Raw genomic sequence first — 20,986 nt, 5'->3', positions numbered from 1 at the left:
TGAAAAAGCAGAACAGGAATGGGAAGTGCTTAATGCTCAGTGGGATACAGTATCTCACTGTGAGTGTTTTTCACTGAAAACCACTGAATGTGTTATAAAGGATTGTAGCCATTTTTATTGGAAGTTGATACAGTGCGCCCCAACTTCCCCAGTGGGAAAGCCTGTTTTTAGTGTTCGTTATTGCAAACATAGTGTATGCTTTGAAATGCTGAAAGTTTAAGTGACTTTTTAGTAGCTAGCACCTAGGCACGTGTAGTCTTCATGAAACATGAATTGTTTCTTCACCCCCTTTTTGCTCATGACCTTTTGCCAAGACAATTTTCCATCTAGTTTCTTATGATATGTTGGAACTTGAATCATAAAGGCTGGTCAAGAAAACAGAGGCTAACCAAAATCAAAACCGTGAGAGCGGCTCATTCCTATCCTCAAAAGTATTGTGCGATGTCCCTTGCTATTTCTCTTCCTGAAATTCCCCAGAGTCAGTGCTAGGTGTTGAAGCCTGCTGTGCTACTGCTTGTAAGAATCAGCTTCTTTTTTAGTCCTGTACCCTTGACCTGCCAGCTAATGAATGAATGTTTGTCTGCCCCCAGACTGTTGAAGTAGCTCGTTTAACAAGGATGTTGTGACTGAACCATGATGGAGGATCATACCGGGGGAATGCTGGTACTGCAGGTAAAACCAGAACAGAGCAGTCTTGGTTGCAAACAGACCGGTTGCAATCATAAAGGAAAAATGCTGAAGGGTAAAGCAAGGTTTGGTACTGGTGTTAGGAAGGAAAGGGAAAGCCACAGAGGGAATGATCCTGTCAACTGTACTGATTTAGGAAATAAATTGATCCCTTATACTGCTATACTCTTCTGTATGTGTAAACCAAATGGGAGCACCTTTCAGTACCACTTCGATCAGTTGCCTACAATTTTTGATTATGGCCTTTCTGTCCTGTTATTTCCCCAACTTTTTGTTACATGCACAGTGCTAGGACTTAGGTCTTTGTTAGAGGTTAACAATCTGGAAATGGATTTGGCCGCCTGAAATTTAAAAAAGTCAGAAGCACAGTGTGGAGCTGCCTTTCGTTCTGTTTTATTGCAGTGCTGGACCTATCTGCCCATGTGCTTTATCATGTTTGAATACTTCCTGAAGCAGGCTGCTGTCTGTGACTGCTCTTCAGCCCTGTGAACACTGGAGTTTAATCCTTGCAGTGATTTTTAAATTAAAGAATCCTTCCCCAATCCTCCTGGCCCACGATGAATAATTTCTTTTGACAGGCAAGTAAAATGCCATTAGTGTCTTGCATTACCATCAATCACTGTGGTAAATGGCAAGCAATTTTTGTGTGGTGGCTGGTAAATTTTCCTGACAGCTTTACAAGGCTGGATAAGTTTTCTGAGCTGCGGCAGCACTGTGAGCAACAGACTTTGGAGGGCTGAATCCTCCTGACCTCTTTGCCCATTTCAGGCTCTGGGGCTGCCGGGGTCTGTCTGTCAGGCACTAGCTTGCAGAATGGTATTTTGGCCAGATCTGCAGAGCAAAAGCTGGGACTTGGAGCTTCAGAGCATCTAGAGGGGGAAACTGTCTCCTCATCTTTATGGTTAGAAATATTGCAGGCAAATCCAGTGAGTCAGCGCTTTGGCACTGTCCATTTGTGGGTCTTTCTTTGACTTTATTGAAGTAGATTATGGACCCAGCCAGGCTTTGCTACACAGCTTTTGTCAGCTGTGTTTGGAGGAGAGACAAAGCTTGGGACTTGAAAAACCCTTGCCAAATCTGTTGAGGTCCAAATGGGGATTCAAAGAGTCATTGGTGAAAGCTCAATCTACTGAAGAGAGTCTTCAAAAAGCTTCTAAGAAGAAACCGAACTGGGGCTGTCAAAGATAAAAGCCAGTTGAGACAGTAGCAACAGGGCTAACTAGGGCTATCTGAGCACCAGAGTGGGATAATGTTATTGTGAAATGCTTACTTTCTAGGAGAATCTTCGAAAGTTGTCTGTAGCTAGAAAAAACCCAACTTACAGTAGAGAAAGCAAAATGGAGAGGGAAAAAAAACCAACAACCAAAACCAACAACAAAAAAAACCAACCGGGGAAAAAAGTCTTTGATGTTTTACCCCAGCTAGAGGGCTGGTTCTCATCAGAATTCACACATTATTAGCCTGCTTGGTGGTCATTGGTGCCTGGAGTACAAACCACATAATCATAATGCTCACTAAAGTTTTCACTAGCAGCAGAAAAATGCTTTTCTGCTGTAATATATGGTGCCACCTTTTCAAGAAAAGTACTGGTCTGAGCTATACTGGAAATTGAATTCTATCTTGTGGAAAGGGAGATTATTTCCTGAGCTTTCCTTATTCACCGTCCTAGCACATACTGCTCAAGGTAAAGGTGCACTCCAAGATGATTGATTGGCAAGCGTGAGAGGACCGCTGTTCCATGTGACAGGGATATAAAGAACGATATTTTTATTTTTTGACAGTGAAGGGGAAATGGCATTACTAGCAATATTCAGCAATGTACTCTGCAGCCCCAGTTAGCTCTGCATATTTTATGGCATCCATTTTCTTTCTGCGATTAAACAACATAAAACCCCATAAAATAATCCAATAAAAACAACAACAACTAGTTCAGGCAAAGTTCTTGTGGCCTTTTTAATTCTGGAAGGATTTTCATTGCTGTGCTTTTTTCCCCTCTTCCCTCTGACTCTATCCCTTGTGCTCAGGTCATTGTCTCCTTGCCCCAGCTGGGTGGAGTGTCTAATAACAACCCTTTCTGTCCTGCTTTTTTTAGTCAGAGTCCTGAGCGAGCATGGGAGAAAGCGTGAGAGATCCCTTAAAGACCACTTCATGCTGTTAAGCAATTGTTGGATGTGCCAAGGGCTGCAACTGGTTTCAGTACAAGTTACAGTTGTATACATGTTTCAAAAATGTGCTCTTTTTATTGTTCTTTCTTTATTTATTTTTTACTGCTCTGTTTTAAGCAATCTTTTAGGTAAGGATAACCGTTAGTGAGTGTCCTCTTGCTTTTAGCCTCATCTCCTAAGAGGAGGAGACCTGTCAGTGTGTTGTTGGCCGATCAGCCTCAATTCTGGTCTTCTCCTTTGTACTTTTTAAACCACTGAGAGAGATACATTAGCTGTGTGAAAGTCAAGGTGAGACCCCATTCACAGTGCATGCAGACTGCCTCCGTTATGTACTTTCTTGGACTAGACTACACACACTCTCTCAAGGCTAGCCACAGACTGGCTACCACTGGCGTTTTCTGGGCATCTGCCAATCTGGGCTTTTGCAGCCATAACCTGCCCTGTGCTGAGGGACTGTTCCACAAAGGGTTTGACAAATACAACAAACTCCAGGGCTAACTGTAGTGCTCAGCAGCAACCCAGGAAAGTTTTTCTGATCCCGTCATGTATGTTGATGTCTGGTAAAAGATAATTAATTACATTAGTCTGAGTTGTATTTAATAAACTTTTTTCTTAGAGGAAATGTGTGAGTCTCCAAGATGGTGAACAAATTTAGCCACAGTGATGGGCTATTTTAAATGCTGTAAACCTGCATCCAGTGTTGACCAAGACAATGCTATAGAGCTCATTATCTAGTTTTGCAGGGAGAGGGATGGGAAGTTTTTACTTTGTTGTTTAGGTGCTTCCAGAAACCATGACCTTCAGGGCTTTTTTTTTTTTTCACTTGTAGAGGTAGAGAAATGACCCCTTTATAAAAATTCTTTGTCTGTCAGGAGGCCTGAACTCTATTCAGGCTGCAAACATTTTTGCAGTGCTGATTTCTGAAAGGAGCCTTTCAATAAAAGGAAACCTGTAAGTATCTTTGTCTTTGCAGAAGGAAACCTCTGACTTACTTTGATTTTTTCATTATAATTTTCAAAGCTGTGTTTCTGCATGATTGCAAGAATTCCAAGTTCAAATACTTTGGACACCTTCAGACTTGGTAATGCATATTCTCCTGTACTTCTAGGCTTTAACGAAGAATTTCATGTTGTAGCATTGCATTGGTTTCAAGGTAAAGGCCATAGTTTTGAGTGTTTTAGATCTTTCAGAGAAAGGTTGAAGAGACTGAACAGGCTTTGATTTTTGTTCTGCAGACATGTGTTACAGAAAACCACTCCAGCATTTTACCTCTTCTCTCTACAGAGAAGGTACACCACAGATTGTTGTGTTGAAGAAAAGAGGGCACATACTTCAATTCTTGGAGATGTCTAAGGGTGCATGACAGCAGGCACTCAACCTCTTTGAGTAATGATCAACACATCATAACTCAGTTAACTGAACAGAGGTAGTGGAATAAAGGAAAATAGCTCTCCTCTTTTAGGGGAGGCGGAGGCATGAGCTGATTGTGCATCCTAATGAGAAAGGGATGTTATGAGTTTGGTAGCATGAAGATCATTTAGACTTGGAAAAAGACCTGATGCCTCCTTTTGATCAATAGTAATAATGGTTGGTTCAAGTTTATTGGATACTTTGAAAGTGTGAAGTGTCAAGCCAGTTTTAGGAATTGTGTATTTATCTGCAAATTATGGGCTGTTTTCTGCTCTCCAGGCCGGCAATGGACAGAGGACCTGATCTGCTTCCCTGTGCTGGTATAGCAGGAGTCACTGGAGCAGTGCTAATGGGATGCCAGAACTGGTGTGGAGAGTTTGCTGGAATCTAAGAGCTTTCAGCACAATCTAGAGCTGCACTGCTTATACTATAATTAAAGTAATTTGTATGTCACAGGCACAACAGTGTTTTCAGGTGGACTCAAATAAATTCTGGCTTTGAATTTTATTAAGAAAATGCCAACTGCTACAGAACTCTTTGACCTGCAGTTTTAAGTACCTACTGGGAAATTAAAGAAATATATTGAAATGGAGTATCTATACATTTTTTGAGTGTACAAATGCAGTGTCTCCATAGAAATAGTAATTTTTTTTTTAATCCTTGGATGAATTTTGAGCAAAGGCGAGTAAACATTGTTATTCCCATTTTGAACTTGCCCAGACAGTTAAATGGTTAATAAAATGTTTCAAATCAATAGAATTGGTCCCAATGCCTGCTGCCCCAGTGCCTGGCAACTCTTTTTCTCCCAGAGGGACAAAACTCTGCTGTTGACATATTTCAAAGAAAACAGTATTCACTGCAGGAGATGGTGTTTTCACCTCATATTACATAAAGCCTTCAGAACCTCTCAGGTTTCCATAGCAGTGTTGGAAACCCATATAAACAGGTCTGGTTTGTGACAGGAATAAATAAGACTAAAAATTAATAGCTTTAATTTCAAGCCAATTAGGATGTCTTTCTGCTGTTTTTCTAAGCTCAATTTGTTTACCTGAGAGAGAGCAGATTGAAAAATGGAATTTCTACTGAAATATGAAGATGAAATCTTAAAATGTCTTCTCTTCTTTAAAAAAATCGTAAATGGCAAAAAATCCATTTGATATGGAAATATAACATGATGTTAGACTGCTTTGAAGGTGTTCACATACTCTTTGCTGATTTTATGAGCATAGCCTTGTATCTAGAAAATGTTTCTGAGGCACCTTCCCTTTCAAAAAAACTCATAAGGGGTGACACCTCTTCTTCTGACCTTGCTTCACAGATGTGAAATTTAACTTTTCAGTATTAAACAATGATTATAAAATTCACCAATCTCTGGTGATTTTGACCAGCTGAGGATATCTCCTAAAATGTTCAGACATTCTTAGGAAAAAACGGGGGCTCTTTGGAAAATCTACTGCACTTTTTTGGGGAAGTTGTATGTATGGTTTGATGAAAAGAAAGAAGAAAGATTTTTGATAAAATACTCTCCCCATCATCATCTCCTGTTTTTCATCCTGCGTTATTTTGATCATGTTTCTGTAAAAGCTTCCTCAAAATCATAAGCCATCACACTTGAGGGTAGGTTGTGTTGTCTTCCCTAATAGTTAATTTATCACATGGAAAGCACTTTACTGTCAGAATCCAAATTAAAATCCTGTTTACTCTTTTCATTATTCAAAATCCAATATGCTAGTGAGCTTGATGCTTAGCATTTTTGAAACATTTGATGGGCTGAAAAAAACCAGGTTGGTAGCTTCACCTTTTTGTGTGGAAGAGGGGTAATTGTATCATTCTAGATCATTAGCATTGATTCCTTCCACGATTTCAAAGGAGTTTCTGTTCTCTGAGTTGTTGGGCTTTTTTGATGTAAGTCACCATGTCTGTTGAGCAACTTTGTTCCTGCTTTGCATTGCACTGGTCACTCTACCTATTTTGTCTCCTTTGTCCTACATGGTGCTTTGGCATTGACTTTCTTCCTTGAGTGCTTGTTAAGGATAGAGATATTCTGATATATGACAGTAATAGCTGCTTTCATAGAAACTGCATCCCCAAATGCTTGACAGGGTTAAATAAGACAGCAACAAAAGGTTATATAAAAATAACAGATGCAGAGATAAATTGAGGTGTACCAGAGGGAAGGAAAGGCAAATTTCCTGATGTGGTGTAAAGGTGAGAGAGTGCTGAGGTCAAAAGATCCAGAAGGAGCATTTCCACAAGGTGAGTGGTGGCTGAGAAAGCTTTGACCCTGCAGTGGGGAGGTGTGTCAGGGGTAAACGGGGCCAAGGCAGGCAGAGTGCAGCATATCCCTGTCTTGTTTTGGAAACAAATTTGGGCTAATTATGCATTGGACTTGCAATGAAGGAGCAGTCGCTGGAGTAGATTTAGCATGGATGAAATGAGGAGTTTAGATCCTAAGCAAAGTTCCAGTTGACTTCAGACTAGAGAGTTCATTCTGTAAGTATTGAACTGTTTTTATCCCCAAGGGCAAACATGCTGCTTTTTTTTTTTTTTTGTCCCACCATGAGTTCCCACCTTGTTTCACTGGTAACACCTATTGCCACTGACTTTATATGAGGGCTATATTGAGTTTTTGGCCTGCCAGTACCATTAATCAGACCCTTTTACTTGGGGTTTCCTTTTGTCTGATGCGCTGCAGCAGCCCTCTGTTCCACATTGCCATCTGCCTGCCACCTACCTGCACTTCTCCACAGGGCTTTGCAGGCTGCTTGTTTTACTTTGCAATAAAGCAGCATATTATTTGTGCTTCTACACTTGTGACCTTTTGGAGAGGGCTTGGATCTTTGCAGGATCTCTGCAGGATCTCTGTGTATTTTGATGTGTATTTTACATACTTAGAAGGATAGCTTTACTTATAGTGACATTAATATGGAATTGCGGAAACAAACACAGCTGACCTAGTGTTGCTATTTTAAGGATAATTTGATGGGGAAGTAGTTTGAATGTAATCTGTGACAGGTCTTTTAAAATATAAAGGAACAAAGAAGTAAAGTTCTTCGAAAAATACTTCAGAAAGTAAACGCTCAGCTTGTGAAAATTTAGGACCTGATTCCCTGAGTTGTAAATCTGACTTCTGTAAGAGGTGAGGCTGTGCAGGATGGCTATCTGCTAGGTGGGCCACTCTCATTTCACACATACTGCAGGACCACAGCAGCAGAAAGTGCATTTGCCCCCAGGCTGGTCTGGCACGGCTGTTGCAGGACACATTGCTATTAGTGGGTTTACAGTAGGAGCAGGAGAGCTGGGTGGGTTTGTGGTGACAATATAAAAATATTCCTTGGCAGCTCTAGGCGTAATTCCTAGTTCTGACATGTGTTTTCTGGGTGACACTGCATCACCTCCTTTTCCTCATATTTCTGAACTACCCATAGAAATACCTGGTCAGGAAGCTTAGGAAGACACAAGAGAGGCATGGTGCCTCTCTTGGGGGGAGCTTTGCTCCCACCTCAGCCCTCCATCCGGTGTAACAGTGTTTCCAAAACAGTTCTGCTTTCATACAGTCACACCAATGTACTCTGACTGTTTGTGTCTCCCGCCCAAATGCCATGGAATGCACTTGGCTGTGGCAACTATGAATCACATACACTCTTCTTGCATCTCCCAGCAAATTCCACTTGATTCCTCCCCCTGTACAGGAATGCTTCCTATATAGAAACACTGCCCATATCACGCACACCCAAAAAGTCCCCAGATGTTATGCCTGGATTCGGTGATTATTTTAATTTACAGTGTTTGGCTTAATGTATCTTAAAACACATGTATTTTAACTAGAAACTCCCCAGGGACCTCGTTCAGAACTAATTGCTTGCTGTTTGTGCAATTCCTCAGATATGTAAAATGCTCTGTGAGGGCTCAGAATTACTCATCTCTGTTCTGGTTTGGTCTTAAAGATGGGTAGGGGTGTCTAGCTGAAGTGTAAGCCTGGGAATCAGGATATATCGACCCTCCTTCTGGCTCTGCAGAGACAGTATAATTTTAGGTAAGTTAACTAAACTGGTCTACAGCTTGGATTTCCTGTAGGGGAAGGATAATTACTTTATTTTTAATTGGGTTAAAAATGCATGTTGAAGGGCTGACTACAGAAATAGTTGGAAATTACAAATGAAATTTATTATCATAACTGTTATTATTAGTATGTCATTGAGAGTGAGTTTAGCTCAGATCATGTTTTCCCCCATAATGGGGTAGGGGGGGATAAGAAGATTTCTAAAATAGCTCTGAAAAAGCCTTGTTTCTCGTTTTCCCCCATAATGGGGTAGGGGGGGATAAGAAGATTTCTAAAATAGCTCTGAAAAAGCCTTGTTTCTCATCATTTTGAGCATTTTCCATCTGCTCTGAGCACATTCCTGTTTTATTTCCTAAATATCTTTTCCTTCTGTTTCTATTTTAAGGTTCCTTTTGCCAAGATTTTACTTCCCAATTACTGCTGCCAGGAGTGTTGCTGGGGGTGTATTGCAAGCAAGCATTTACCTTTCAGATTTTGCAGTTAATTGACTGGGAGGCAGTGGAAGTCCCTGCACCACTTCCGCTAAGTGCTCGGCTGTTTAAATCCCTCTTGCAGCCCTTAAGTTACTTTCCAGCCCTGGTGATTACTTGTACCTTCTCCTTTCCTTCTGTTGTAATAACCGAGAGAAGAGGTTTAGAGCATCTGAATTCATGGGGTCGCATACATTTAAGGCTGGGATTGCATTTTAAAATAGTTTCTGGTTGTTCCAAGTTGGCAGGCTGGGGCCACTCCGGCTTGCCTGCTACATTCTGTCTATCATGTTTCCATCTTTATATTCTACAGTAAATGGAGGACATACTGTTCAGGGGAAAAAACACTGCCAGGGATACCAAATGTATTCTGCAGTCTAAATTGAAAGAAGGTTCCTCTGTTCTGCTTTCATAGCTAGAGAAAGGGCTAAATTCACTGGTGAAGCAGATGTTTCATTGATTCCCTGTTCTCAACAGCTTTGACGCTTCCCCCAATCCCCCTGCTCCAGCTACCTCCTCTTAGGATCTTATGGTCATAAGTGTCACAAAAGGCAGTGCCTGAGGGTGTCACGTTCCTGTTGGACCTCCTCCACCCCTAAAGAAGAGAGTATCATGAATAAATAGTCATCACCTCATTTGTGACACAGGCTGTGGATATAGGCGGGGGGGCGGGGGGGGAGCCTGTTGCAGGCTAACTTCTGGTGAGCTCATTCAGTATTCCTCTGTCTCATTTACATCTCTTTTAACTGCGTTATCAAAATGCCATATAAGGTGTAGTGTTTTAAGGATGGGCAAGTGCTTTTTAGCAGGACAGTTTTTTGTCTGAAAATTCTGCTTTTCAGGAAGCAAGTATTTCATGGAAATGAAATGGCAGTTTTGCCAAATTTCCAATTGGCTGTCATGTTTTGTTCCTTTTTTATTTTTTCCTTCTTCTGCATTTCACAATTATCTTTATAAAAAAGAAATTAAGCCATCTTAGTGGTAACAGTTACTTCTTGGATCATGCTTCTGTGAAATATTTCAGTAGGTCGTTTCCATGTTTTCAAGCCCAGGCATGGCAGAATTTTTGTCAACCGGTAAGCTTAAAGGTCATCAGGTTTTTCTCAAGCAATCCTATTTATCCTTACAGCTCCCTTTGAGCTGGAAGAGCAGCACTTCCCAGTATTTTCCATGTGGGGAAGGGAGGCGTAAGAAAACTAAATGATACACCCAAGCTTGTAATTGAAGCCTGGCAGAAAGCAGGGCAATAAACCCAGCAGCTGGGCTCACACACTGGGTGTTCACTGCCCTTTCTCCAGCTAATGTGAGCTCTGGTAGGAATTTCTTATTCTTTTGCAAAGCCTCAGTCCCCAACACTTACAATAATTTTTGTGCCTGTGGAGTTTGGAGGCAGATTTAAAGATATGAATCACTTATCTGAAGAACAGTAGGCTCAAACCTCCCATATGTAGGCTGGTTTAATTTGAATTTCTTGACTTTTCCTAAGTGAGAAGCTGAATTCAGTTTTTTCCTTCTTTCAACCTTCCTAGCTCTACTGATATCCAAAAATGCAGAATGACATCTTGTTTCAGCCCACCAGAGCAGATGCATTGCATGGGATTAGACTGGAAATTTTCTTAAAATGCAGCGTTCTGAGACGTTTTTGGAAAATGTAGCTGGGGAGCAGAATATGCGATGTTCACTTGATGCTAACCCAGCAAGACAGTAGATATGCAGCAAGCAAAAGCTGTAGGTACAGTCAACAAGACAGCATTGCCAAAGACTAGAAGGCCTCCTGTTAAGGGGCAGTGCCCTGAAGGAGAAGCCAAGTGGTGAACCAACAGGACGAGCATCAGGACTCATCTGGTGTCCAGACAGGTAAAAAGTGTCCCGTAGCTGTGTTCAGACGCAAGAGAAGAAACAGCAGTGCTCCCTGGCTGAGGGAGGTACACACGGCCGAGTGGTTACCTCACGAGGGAAGCCAGTGTTCTAGGGCGCAGAGTGTGCGGAGGGGTTGGAACAGCCAGCCCTGTAGATAGATGTGGGTATTTGAGGCTTTTGCATCCTTACCCTTATGCTGTGTGTGAGGATCACTAATGGAGGTAAAGAGGAGCAGCAGCTTCAGCTTCCGAGAAGAACGGAGCTGCACAGGGAACCTGCGTGGTTAAAGCCTGCTCAAGTGTGGCAGGGAACTGTGCCATGTTGCTTCTCATCCTTGTTGGGGTAAAATGACCTGCTAGATTTTGATCAGAGGAGGTGAAAGTAAATGCTCCAGAGTGAAGATATCTGTAGTGCAAAAGCTGTGTAGGAGGACATAACAAGCTTCTGACAGATGGGAAAAGGCTGATGAATCTTGAAATCATGGGTGAAATCCAGCTGTCCTGTCGTTGCAGCTCTCCCCGCCCCCCAGTATCTCCTGCCCTTCAGTTAACCTTTAATTAACCAGGAGTTTGACTTGGGTGGAAAGTTGGGTTAGAGGTTACCAGACATGCTGTCAAGAAAACACATGGGAAATTGAGGAGGTGGTGGGGAGGCGAATTTGTTAAAAAAATGTAATTTTGGTTGGGAAGAGAAAATTTTAAAAGTGGTGGTGGTTTTTTTTGTTTGGTTGGTTTTGGTTTTGTGGTTTTTTTTTTTTTGTTTGTTTTGCTCAAGTCGTAATATTTTTTTTTCAAGAGCGGTTGACTAAGACTAATGAAAAAAAATATTGAATCCATTGCTGAAGGCCTAATTCTCTATCTCATGCAAATTACAGGTCAGTCTGAAATTAAGCCATGTAGGTATCTGGCAGGAATTATTTGGTGCAGTGTAATTACTACAGATTAAATGAATGTTCTTTTGAAGAAAGGAGATGATAGGAAAGGGGCACATAAGCTTTGAGGCATATTATTTGGAGATCCGCATCTCTGTGGAGAAGCATGAAGGAGTCAATTAGAAAAATATCAAGTAAAATTCTCTCCTTACAGGAAACATTTTTCATCAGATTGGTTATGTCAGGCATGAATTTGGCCCATCAAGTCAGTAAAGCCTTACAGGCCAAAAGAAGGATATCATAAAAGCAGGATGAATTAATTCCTTCTCAGAGGAAAAGACCACCCGTTGAGTCTTGAAGCTACTTTGATCCAAACCCATGAACTCAGCTAGAACTTAAAGGAAATTCTTAATAGTGTAACGTGGGCACCAACTGGCCACAAGGCATCGGAGCAAATCCATCACAATTCACTGTTAAGTAACGCTTCAAGTCTCAGCAGTGCTGTTTCATTCCACCATACAACTAAGAGGTCCCTCTTGGCTTTGCTTTTAATTAATTAAGTCACAGTAGTGGCAAACGTGGCGCTACAGCAGTTGCTTTCTGCCTAATTGTTCTCCAGGCATATTTGCAGCACTCCTGTCGAAATCCCAGACTTGTTTCAGGAGTCAAGCTGCACAAATGAAGTCCCTGCTATTAAAAGCAGTTTGTTTCCTATTCCTTGGCAATCTGTTCCTAACGCTGAGCCCCACTGGAGCGTGGACCTTTTTTTTAGCAGATTTTTCTTTAAGCCAAAAAATGGTGACATTTACCAACTACCAAACTGCTTTCTGAGTCTAGCCATGCTTAGAAAAATCAAAGTTTTCCATGTCAGCATCAAAATACTTTCAGCAGCAAGAGTTTGGCATGTCCAGTTTGATAGATCCCAGTACAACAGCGTAATTATTTTTATCCCTCAGTCCTGGATCTAGGATAGCATATTCCTTCTCTCTCTTTCATGCATTATTGTCTTTGAGCAGCAAAACACATTTTTCCATGCAGATTGCCCAAGTATTAAAAGGCACATTGCTCCCAAAGGTTTGCAACCAGGAGGATGTATTCTATATCACAGCATTCTGATTCTCAATCTTGAACTGCAGGACAGACACAAAAAATAAATCAACTTATGCTTAGTCACATCTGTTTCATTTGTATCAAACTAGTGCCACTGAAGCAGAAAGCATTCATATTCTCTCCACATTGTTCAAGCAGAAAATTAACTGGCTTTGCACATAATGAATCTCATACTTCATTTCTTTAAAATGATTGGACCTGGTTTATATTTTTAAAGCAGAGTCACTTACAGTTGCAATGTATCAGTCTTTACTAATGGAAGAAGGAATATTTCCTTTTATCTTCTTTGTTTACCTCTCTGGATTTATATGTAGGAGGTCTGTAACTGAAGCAATCCCTATTGTTCACCAACAGAATTAGGACAGCCCCAGGTGTGAAGATCATGGACATCAGAGTCAGTGATGCAGACCAGTGGGGGGTTCAAGAAGAGACGGACAGTGCGAGGACCACTGCCACAATCACATGTGTGCACAACGACCCAAACGCAGAGAACAGGTAAGCTGCCAAGCAGTTTTGTGCATTAACTCTTGTTAAAATGCTGTGAGAGAACTACAATAGCTTCTTTAATGACTTACATTGTCTTTTAATAGTATTTTTTCCTCCTCAGCCTCCTATAAAAGCTATAAGTGATCTGATGACTTTTGTCCTTTTGTTTAAAAGCTTTTGTCCTTTTGTTTAACTTCTGAGCTTCAGAAGTAGATTTTCTAATTAAACCAGAGGCAGCCAACTAGTCCTAGCTCACATTCGGTTTTCATGCATGTTCAGGGCAGCAGGAGAATTCCTGTTGCCAAAGAGCCAACAGAAAGAAATGGATTAAAACAGAGAAATATGAAGTATAATTGAAAGCAATATAGGACAATGCTGTCTTCTTTATTTGAAAAGCTATGAAAGTAATAGCTATTAAGTGTTTTTCATTATTGCTGCAAAACACTTATGGGTGTCTATGAACTGTCTCATGAATGCTGTATACATTTGTTACGGTAATGCTCCCACAAGCTATATCAAAGGTAATGAGAAATTTACATTGTTAGTCAGAATTATGTATTTTACAATACAAGCAATTTCTCTCCATTATCATGCAGTTACTCTGCACTTAAAGTACACTGTGCATGGATTTAGCTTGACATTGTATCATAATTAGAAAATTGCAAAACTTTATGTCAGAATTTTTATTGGAGAAATCTTTTGCATCCATCTTTTTTGAAAGTTCCTGTAAAGGAGAAAAATCGTCATTAGTAATTGTTTAGACCTAGGAAGATTGTTCTCAGAGGTTTGGAGTGCAAAGAGAGTTTCCATTCTGGTCTGTTGCTGAAGCTGTATTAGAGGAATAAATGCATCCCATCTAGCTACTGGATACAAGTGTTGAGGTGAAAGCTATTTAACATGAGTTTGGTTTTTAGCAACAGGGATAATAAATAAGCACTGCCAGGGTGAGAGTCCTCTTGGGTGTATAAAACAGGCCTCATGAACAGCAAGTGAAGAGTGCCTGTTTCTCTCCAGTAAAGATGCAGGGTGGAAGTGACAGTGGGATGCATACATTTGCATTGTAAACGGTGAAGTGTGGGGAGGTGATTCCCTGCTTAGTGTCTCTGACTAAGTCAAGTGCTACAGAGCTTTCTGGCATCAAATTCAAGGCAACCCTTTCTGTTCATTAGCTGTTTCATGCACTTCCTCCCCATTCAAAAAAAAAAAAAAAAAAAAAGGGTGGGGTGAGGAAGGCGCTTCTTGTTTCCTAGGCACATTTGTTAAAGTCATAATTCCGAGGTTGTGATGCAGGGAATTCTAGCCACTTTCCATTACCATTTTGCTGGGGTTTCATGGGTTGCTGTACTGATAAAGCTCAGACAGCTGATTTGGCACTATGCTTTGTCTCCAAATCCTTTGTTTGGCAAGATTTTCTAGTTTCTCCAAAAGCTGTTAAAAGAAAACAGTGAGTCCCTTTGGTGGGGTGAGAGCTGGCTCAGAGGGCAACCTTCATGCTTGTTCTGGAGCTGCGCGATGACACATGATGGCTCCGGCAGTGAAATCTCAACCTGAATTAGCTCAGGTGGCTGATCTGGGTGGTTGTGCAGTAGCTGCTCTCTGCTGAACGTTGCAGTCAGGTTTTTTTGCTAAAACAACTGTGACCTCTGTTCTCTTCTGAGCAAGGTGGAAAGCCATCAATTTGAAAGTGAAATGCTAGGGTTGAAGGAAGACTTAAGATCATTTGGTGTTACAGTGGAATCTATTGAAATGAAACAACTTTTTTTAGTTAGACAAAAAATAGTATGAACACTGAAACTTACTTCCTTGTACGTGGTTTCACTAATCCATGAAATTATACCTGTCACAGTAACTTAGTTTTTATTAAAACTGATTTTTGCTTTGTGTTGAACTGTTAAATTGCACAAAAGCAATGAATCTCAAGTTAATTAATACTTTGACCCTTTCCTTTGTGAGATTAGTTTAATATTTTTGGATTAATTAAAGTATGCAAATAGAAACTGCTGCAAGATCGTTTCCAGATTTGCAAATATTGTAGTTCTTAGAGTAAATATTTAACTTTGATCTTTAATTTGCCTTTTTGGACATAATGGTGGCCCTCTTGTTTCTTTTGAAGAATGCTAAATGTTTATGTGGGGATTCTGCTGTTTCATTTAAATAAGCAGAGATCTGAACTTGCTTCTGTTAAGGTCAATGTGGCAAAACTGTCACTAGACATGATTCATCTGTTCCTCCTTTTAGTAATTCATAGAACTTCATTAAAGGCAGTTTATGTATAAGTGAGAGTGCAGGATCAATCTTTTTCATTGCAGAGCAGAAGCTATTAGTAAACAGAACCGTATCTACCTTGGGGGAGATGGGTTTTTTTTCTCTCTTGGAAGTATTCCGTTCTGCTGACCTGCCCGGCAGTAAGCTGGTAGTAGGGAAGTGGGCAGGCTGGGGCTGAGCCTCTCAGCTGAGCTAGTTTTCTCTGAGGAAGAGATGGCAGAGTTTGCTATGGTTTTGCAACCTCCCTTGGGCTTTGTGATGGGGCAGAAAGCCCTGGCAGCCCTGCAAGCCGCAGCTTTGGTGAAAGTGAGAAATTCCAGCAAGTCATGGCATTTGCAAAATCTCTGACTATGCTCGTTGCCCTTAGCTCAGAGAGGGGTCTGTTCTCCACTGCTTTGCACTTCAGTTGCTCTTTCTTCCCCAGTGCGCCACTCAGATAAGAGCCACCGACAGACACTGCCTGCAAGGAGAACAGTGGCTTTGGACTGTGACATGTTCGTGATCCAGTCTGCATTCCTTTTCGCTAGCGTTATCAGCTGGAGCCTTTTCAAATTTGCTTACTTTTCTAATCTTTCTCCTTCTCTCTGCGGTGTTATCGTTATCATGAGTTTTTCATCTCCATTTCTCACATTCCCCTATGGAAATTGAGTGTTCATTAAAATGCTTTAAATTAAGACCTTTCCTCCTTGCATGCAGGGTGCATCATGCCTTTTCTGTGCATTACTTAAAAAAAATTCCTTATCACAATGTTTCAGGCAGTTTACATTATATTCTATTAAAAATCCATTTTGTCCAAGGTTGTCACAATTCATAGATTAAAGCTTTCCAGAGTGTGTTTTGTTAGGAATACATTCATAAATTCACCTCTTTAGTAGTTCCATAAGCTTGTATTTAAAACCTCTTTTTGATAATGTAGTTGAACAAAGAGCATAAAAAGAAGAGATTATTTTAAATATACACACACTAGTATGTATGCACACATCTATTCTGATCTGTGTGGAGCCTTGCTTTGCCCTTACTGCTGCCATCTCAAAGGACTTTTTTTGGTAGATCATTGAGCAAGGAGATTGATTGTTGCATCTGCATTTATTGTCCCTCGTATTCTCTCCTTGGGGCAGAAGTCTGTGAATCTCATTTTCGTAGGGTTAGTTGAAGGAGCAGTGTGTTTTGTTCCAAAAAGACACAGTTTCTACTTCAAGCACAAATACTCCTGCGTTATGCCTGTAGCTGGGACCCAGCACTTCCCGTTCCATAGGAAAAGATCTTTCTGGGTTTCCGTGTTGAGTGCAGAGTGCATCTTGAAAGGAGTAAGGAAGTCAGGGCTGGTGGGCTTAGATAAAAACCTAGTGCTTTCAGCCTCCTGTGCAGAATAGCTGTGTTTGTGAAGGCCTGGGGTAGAGGGCTATGTGTTGAATTATTGCAAAAAGTGCTTTTGAAATACAAGGACAAAATTTGAGAGTACACCAGACACATTCTTTGTGGTTTCCAGAAAATGGATCCTATTTTTGTAAAGACCATGCAGGCTTTTTCCATTGTATTTGCCAAAAGATGGATTGAGCCTTGCCATTCTTTTGTCCTTTGCACCTCAGAGTTCTCTGAAAGCATCTAAGGAACATGCCACAAATTAGGCTGCAGTAGGACTAGGGCAAGAGGGCTTGAAAAGGTGCCCTGAGAGCATGGTCCGTCTTTAGGCAAGCTGTGGTACCTCATCACTCAGTGCTGCTATCTAGAGGAATGGGATTTTGGGAACTTTGCCAGAGTGATTTAGTATTTTGTAGGATTAGGTTATTTGAAATCATTGGTGAGCAGGAGCTGGGTTTCCATGGTCTCATTTGAAAGGCCCCGCAGTATGACTTATTTCATGGTGCTCGGTGTCTCCTTGCTGAAAAGCTGAAGAACAGAAACTTAATGTGACCTGGCCTTTGGTTCAGGAGAGAGAAGGTGGCACAAACACAAAAAGTTGGGCCAGAGAGTTGCAACCCTTCTATAAAAGGTAGTATATGAAGAGATCATTTTCCTTGCTCCAGAAAATGGTCATTAAATTGTGTTGGATTATTAACAGGTGACGAGAGTCTGATTTTCTGACAAACTAGTACTTTAACCAGAGAGGTTATATTTATGCTAACTAGCAAAGTTAATTAAATTGATTTTACCTGCAGTGCTGAGTATAGTGTTATTGAGACCAAACTGGTTGTTCTCACCTAGGGATTATTTTATCTCTGTGTCTGTAATACAGCTTCCATCTCTCAGGATATCCATCACTGCATAAATTAAACTTGCATGAGGGGTACTCAGAATGCAGAAGTAGGGAGGGTGAGATCTTCAGAGGGATTTCTTTCAAGTGTCCTCAGAAGTATGTATTCTGTTGCCTGGAAATTTATATTTTTTTAATTGATGCAGATCAGCTCAGCTGTCTGGCATTTGACATTGTCTATCTTTAAACTCAAATAAAAAATTAAGTTTATATAATGATCATTTGATTTCCTTACCATTTTAATTTTTTTTTACAGAATTCAAATAATTACATGACTTTTTAATTGTAGAGAGTGTGTGTATGTATATATATATACACAAATAATTAAAAGCAGTTATTTTATGTATTTTAGGTATGCAAATAGATCCTCTGATTTTAAAATAACTCACTTCTTTTTCCCAACTCATGCTGGGAATACCCTTTGAACCAGCAATATGACTCTAAAAGAAGCTGTAAAGTTGGCTGCTTGTTAAGATATGTGCATATATTTATTTAAAGTAAATACGTGTTATTGGAGCTGATGATCAACTGAACAAAGATGTATCATTTGGTTTTGGTTTTAAAGCTTTGGGTATGTCTTAAAAATAAGAGCTGAGATTCTCTCCTCTCCCTCCTCGCTTTGACAGACAGCTTTGAGACTTATCCCTTTACTGTGGGAACTACCATTTTCCCCACTATATATTCCAGTCCCCACGTTACCAAGGGCAATAAGCAAACACTCCACCTGGAAGCCCCCCTGGGTGCTATGAGGCTTCTTGGCTGTATTCCGCACTCGCTCTGCCAGATTGGAGCTCTCTCTCACAGCTTTTTGGAGGTGTCTCTGCACTGAATTCCCTACCGCTCTGCTCCAGAATGGCATACTTGGGTGCTCTGTTGCCTCCAAGCTCACACACCGTCACGAAGTGGCAGTGTGGTGCAGAGATTCCTGCTGGCTCCAGAACAGAGCCTGCTGCAGTCCTGGTTGTTTGATGAGCTGATTTACTGCAGTGACTTGGCCTTCCAGGGGGATGCAGCATGGTTGCACTTGGAGTGTCTGTGCTTTTGGTCACAGGGCATGCTGAAGCTAGAACAAGGGGCTTGCTTGCTTCTGTGAGATAAACCTGTAAAGCTGGGTGGCTGCAGCCTGCTGTTGTGCTGTTAGCTACACTGGGGAAGGCATCAGGACATGCAGTGAAACACTTACTGATGTGTTTATTGCCAAAGGAGCTTGCTTGGCCCCAGGACACTGAGCATGTAAAGTGCCACCAGCAACAACAGTTGGCTGACAGAAGATCAATTGCGTGTGTTGCTTTACACAAAGGAGCAGTAACTGGTACAGACAGACAGCCTTGCTCTGTCCTATTTTAGGCCCATGCAAAGGCAGTGGGCTGGATGCCATTAGGTTCACGTAGTGCTAAAGTGCATGAGTAAGAGGAGCAGAGGGAGCAAAGAAACACGAGATGTGTAAAGCAGACAGGAAAGAATAGAGAATTGCTGAGGAAAAAAAGCCAGGAAGGTGGGGAAGGGACAGCTGATGGCTGTCATCCCCTGTCAGACTAGTCTGATGTAGGTGAAGTAGTCAGACTTCCTTAGGGCCTCTTTTACCAGGAAAGCCATATTTCCATGAAGCCATACTTCAGCTACTTTGAAAAGAAAGGGTTTGAATTTAAAAACAGAGGAGTTGAAGGTGTAGGAAGAAGCCTGTGGGGTACAGTGTACTGGTTTGGGTGTTTCCCTCCTATTCTTACGCACTTGCTGTTTGCCTTAGGTCAGAGGGTTCATGGGCAAAGAAATGTCCTTTGAATGTAGAGTGTGCACGGCCTGTAGATCCTCCAGGAGTTCATTCTTTGGCCTTTGGCTGGACCCCAAGACAGCACTGTCTCTTGAGCCATTGATGAAGAGAATTTTATCTTTAATACACCAGTTTTAAGGTTGTGACCTCTATTATGAGTGGTGGAGTCTGTTCTGCTTTTTGTAAAGAGTGTTCAAGTGAGAAGCATCCACACACATTTTCAAACATAAATGGCTCAGTAGTGTCACAAAGAAAACCTGAGTTATAAGAATTTTAACTAACCTTTATTCATTACATGTCCGCCTTTTTGTATAAAAGAACCCAAGCCTGCTTGGAAATGTTTCTGTAAGATAAAAGCACTGACACCTCACAGTACTTTAGAGAGGACATAAAAAGTAACAGACAAATTAACAGTGGTAGGAGGGACAACTTACTGTAGAAAGCTGTGGTTCTAGGATCAAATAGGAAACTATCGTTTCTGGAGGGATTGTTAAGAGTTTTGTCTTTTTTTTTCTTCTTCTTCTTCTTTTTTTCCCCTTCTTTCATTCAAGGCCATTCAAGAACAATGAAATTGTCAGTCCATCGCCTGTTGGGAGCCTAATAGCTTAGAAACCACATGAATTCTCTCCTGGCCCGCCAGCTTTTTCAGATGGCTGTTTCTTCCTCTTCCTTAGTTAGGCTCACTGCTGCTCTGGTGAAGACTCTAGTAGAGATGGGTCAGAGGGATTACTGACTAGGTAGTCCAGATAATTGCTTCTTGGCCCCAGTTCACCACTCGTCCAAGAAGGTAATGCCTTAGTGACTCATTCCATCCTTGCTGTCCTGCTATGGTACCTTTATTATGACTCAAGGATATGTTTTTGAACAAATACGCCTTTGGTAGTTGGAAAAACCTGTAATGCGGTGTAGCAGGGAACCCTAACAGAATAAATGTACTGTTGTCTTAAAAATCTGGAAAATGAGGAATGTCTTGTTGGAAGAACTCAATAGTGTTCACCTGTATTCAGTGGAGTAAGATGATACAATAAAATGATACAAAAAAGCAGAGGCATGAAGGTGGCTTAGAAAATTAACTGATAAAGATCTTTTGCTTTGTGTAAATCCAGAGAAATATGAGAATATTCCTTCTGTTAGTGTTTGTTTAATTGGCATACAGTGAATTGGAAAAATATTTTTCTTCTAAAAGTTGCATCTTGCTTAGAAGGTTTGGTTCTGCCTAGAAAAATATTTCTACCTACTCTGCTAGGCAGAACAGCCTCTCATTACAAACCGTCTTTGTAGGGCAAGTGTGGTGTTATATGAGAAGCTTCGAATTTGGGCTACGTGTAGCATATCTTGGTGAGCAAGGGCCTGGGGAATTAAAAGACTCAGACTAAGGAAAAGAGAAAATTCCTTGAGTGTAGAAGGATGTGTGCTAAGCAGTGGCAAGTCCCTTCCTGCATCCCGTCCTTGTACCTTTTTGGTAGCAGTGGGAAGAAAATTGGGATAAATAGCAGATTTATCATGAGAAAAGGAACATAGAAGTTTGACCACCTCATCACGTTCGTGTCCAGTTTTGATCTTTGGCTCAAAAA

General features: G+C 41.1%; 1 protein-coding gene across 1 annotated transcript in view; it reads left to right on the top strand.

The window, feature by feature from the left end:
• The window catches only part of TMEM132B (transmembrane protein 132B), a 258,293-nt gene that overhangs the window by 95,498 nt on the left and 141,809 nt on the right, over window positions 1-20,986 (top strand). The window contains exon 3 of the mRNA XM_037375321.1: window positions 12,991-13,131. Coding sequence (XP_037231218.1) covers window positions 12,991-13,131 — 141 coding nt within the window. The remainder of the gene's footprint in view (window positions 1-12,990; window positions 13,132-20,986) is intronic.

The sequence above is a fragment of the Falco rusticolus genome, chromosome 1 (assembly GCF_015220075.1).
Source record: "Falco rusticolus isolate bFalRus1 chromosome 1, bFalRus1.pri, whole genome shotgun sequence".
Lineage (NCBI taxonomy): Eukaryota > Metazoa > Chordata > Aves > Falconiformes > Falconidae > Falco > Falco rusticolus.
This window is presented reverse-complemented; position numbering and strand designations above follow the sequence as displayed.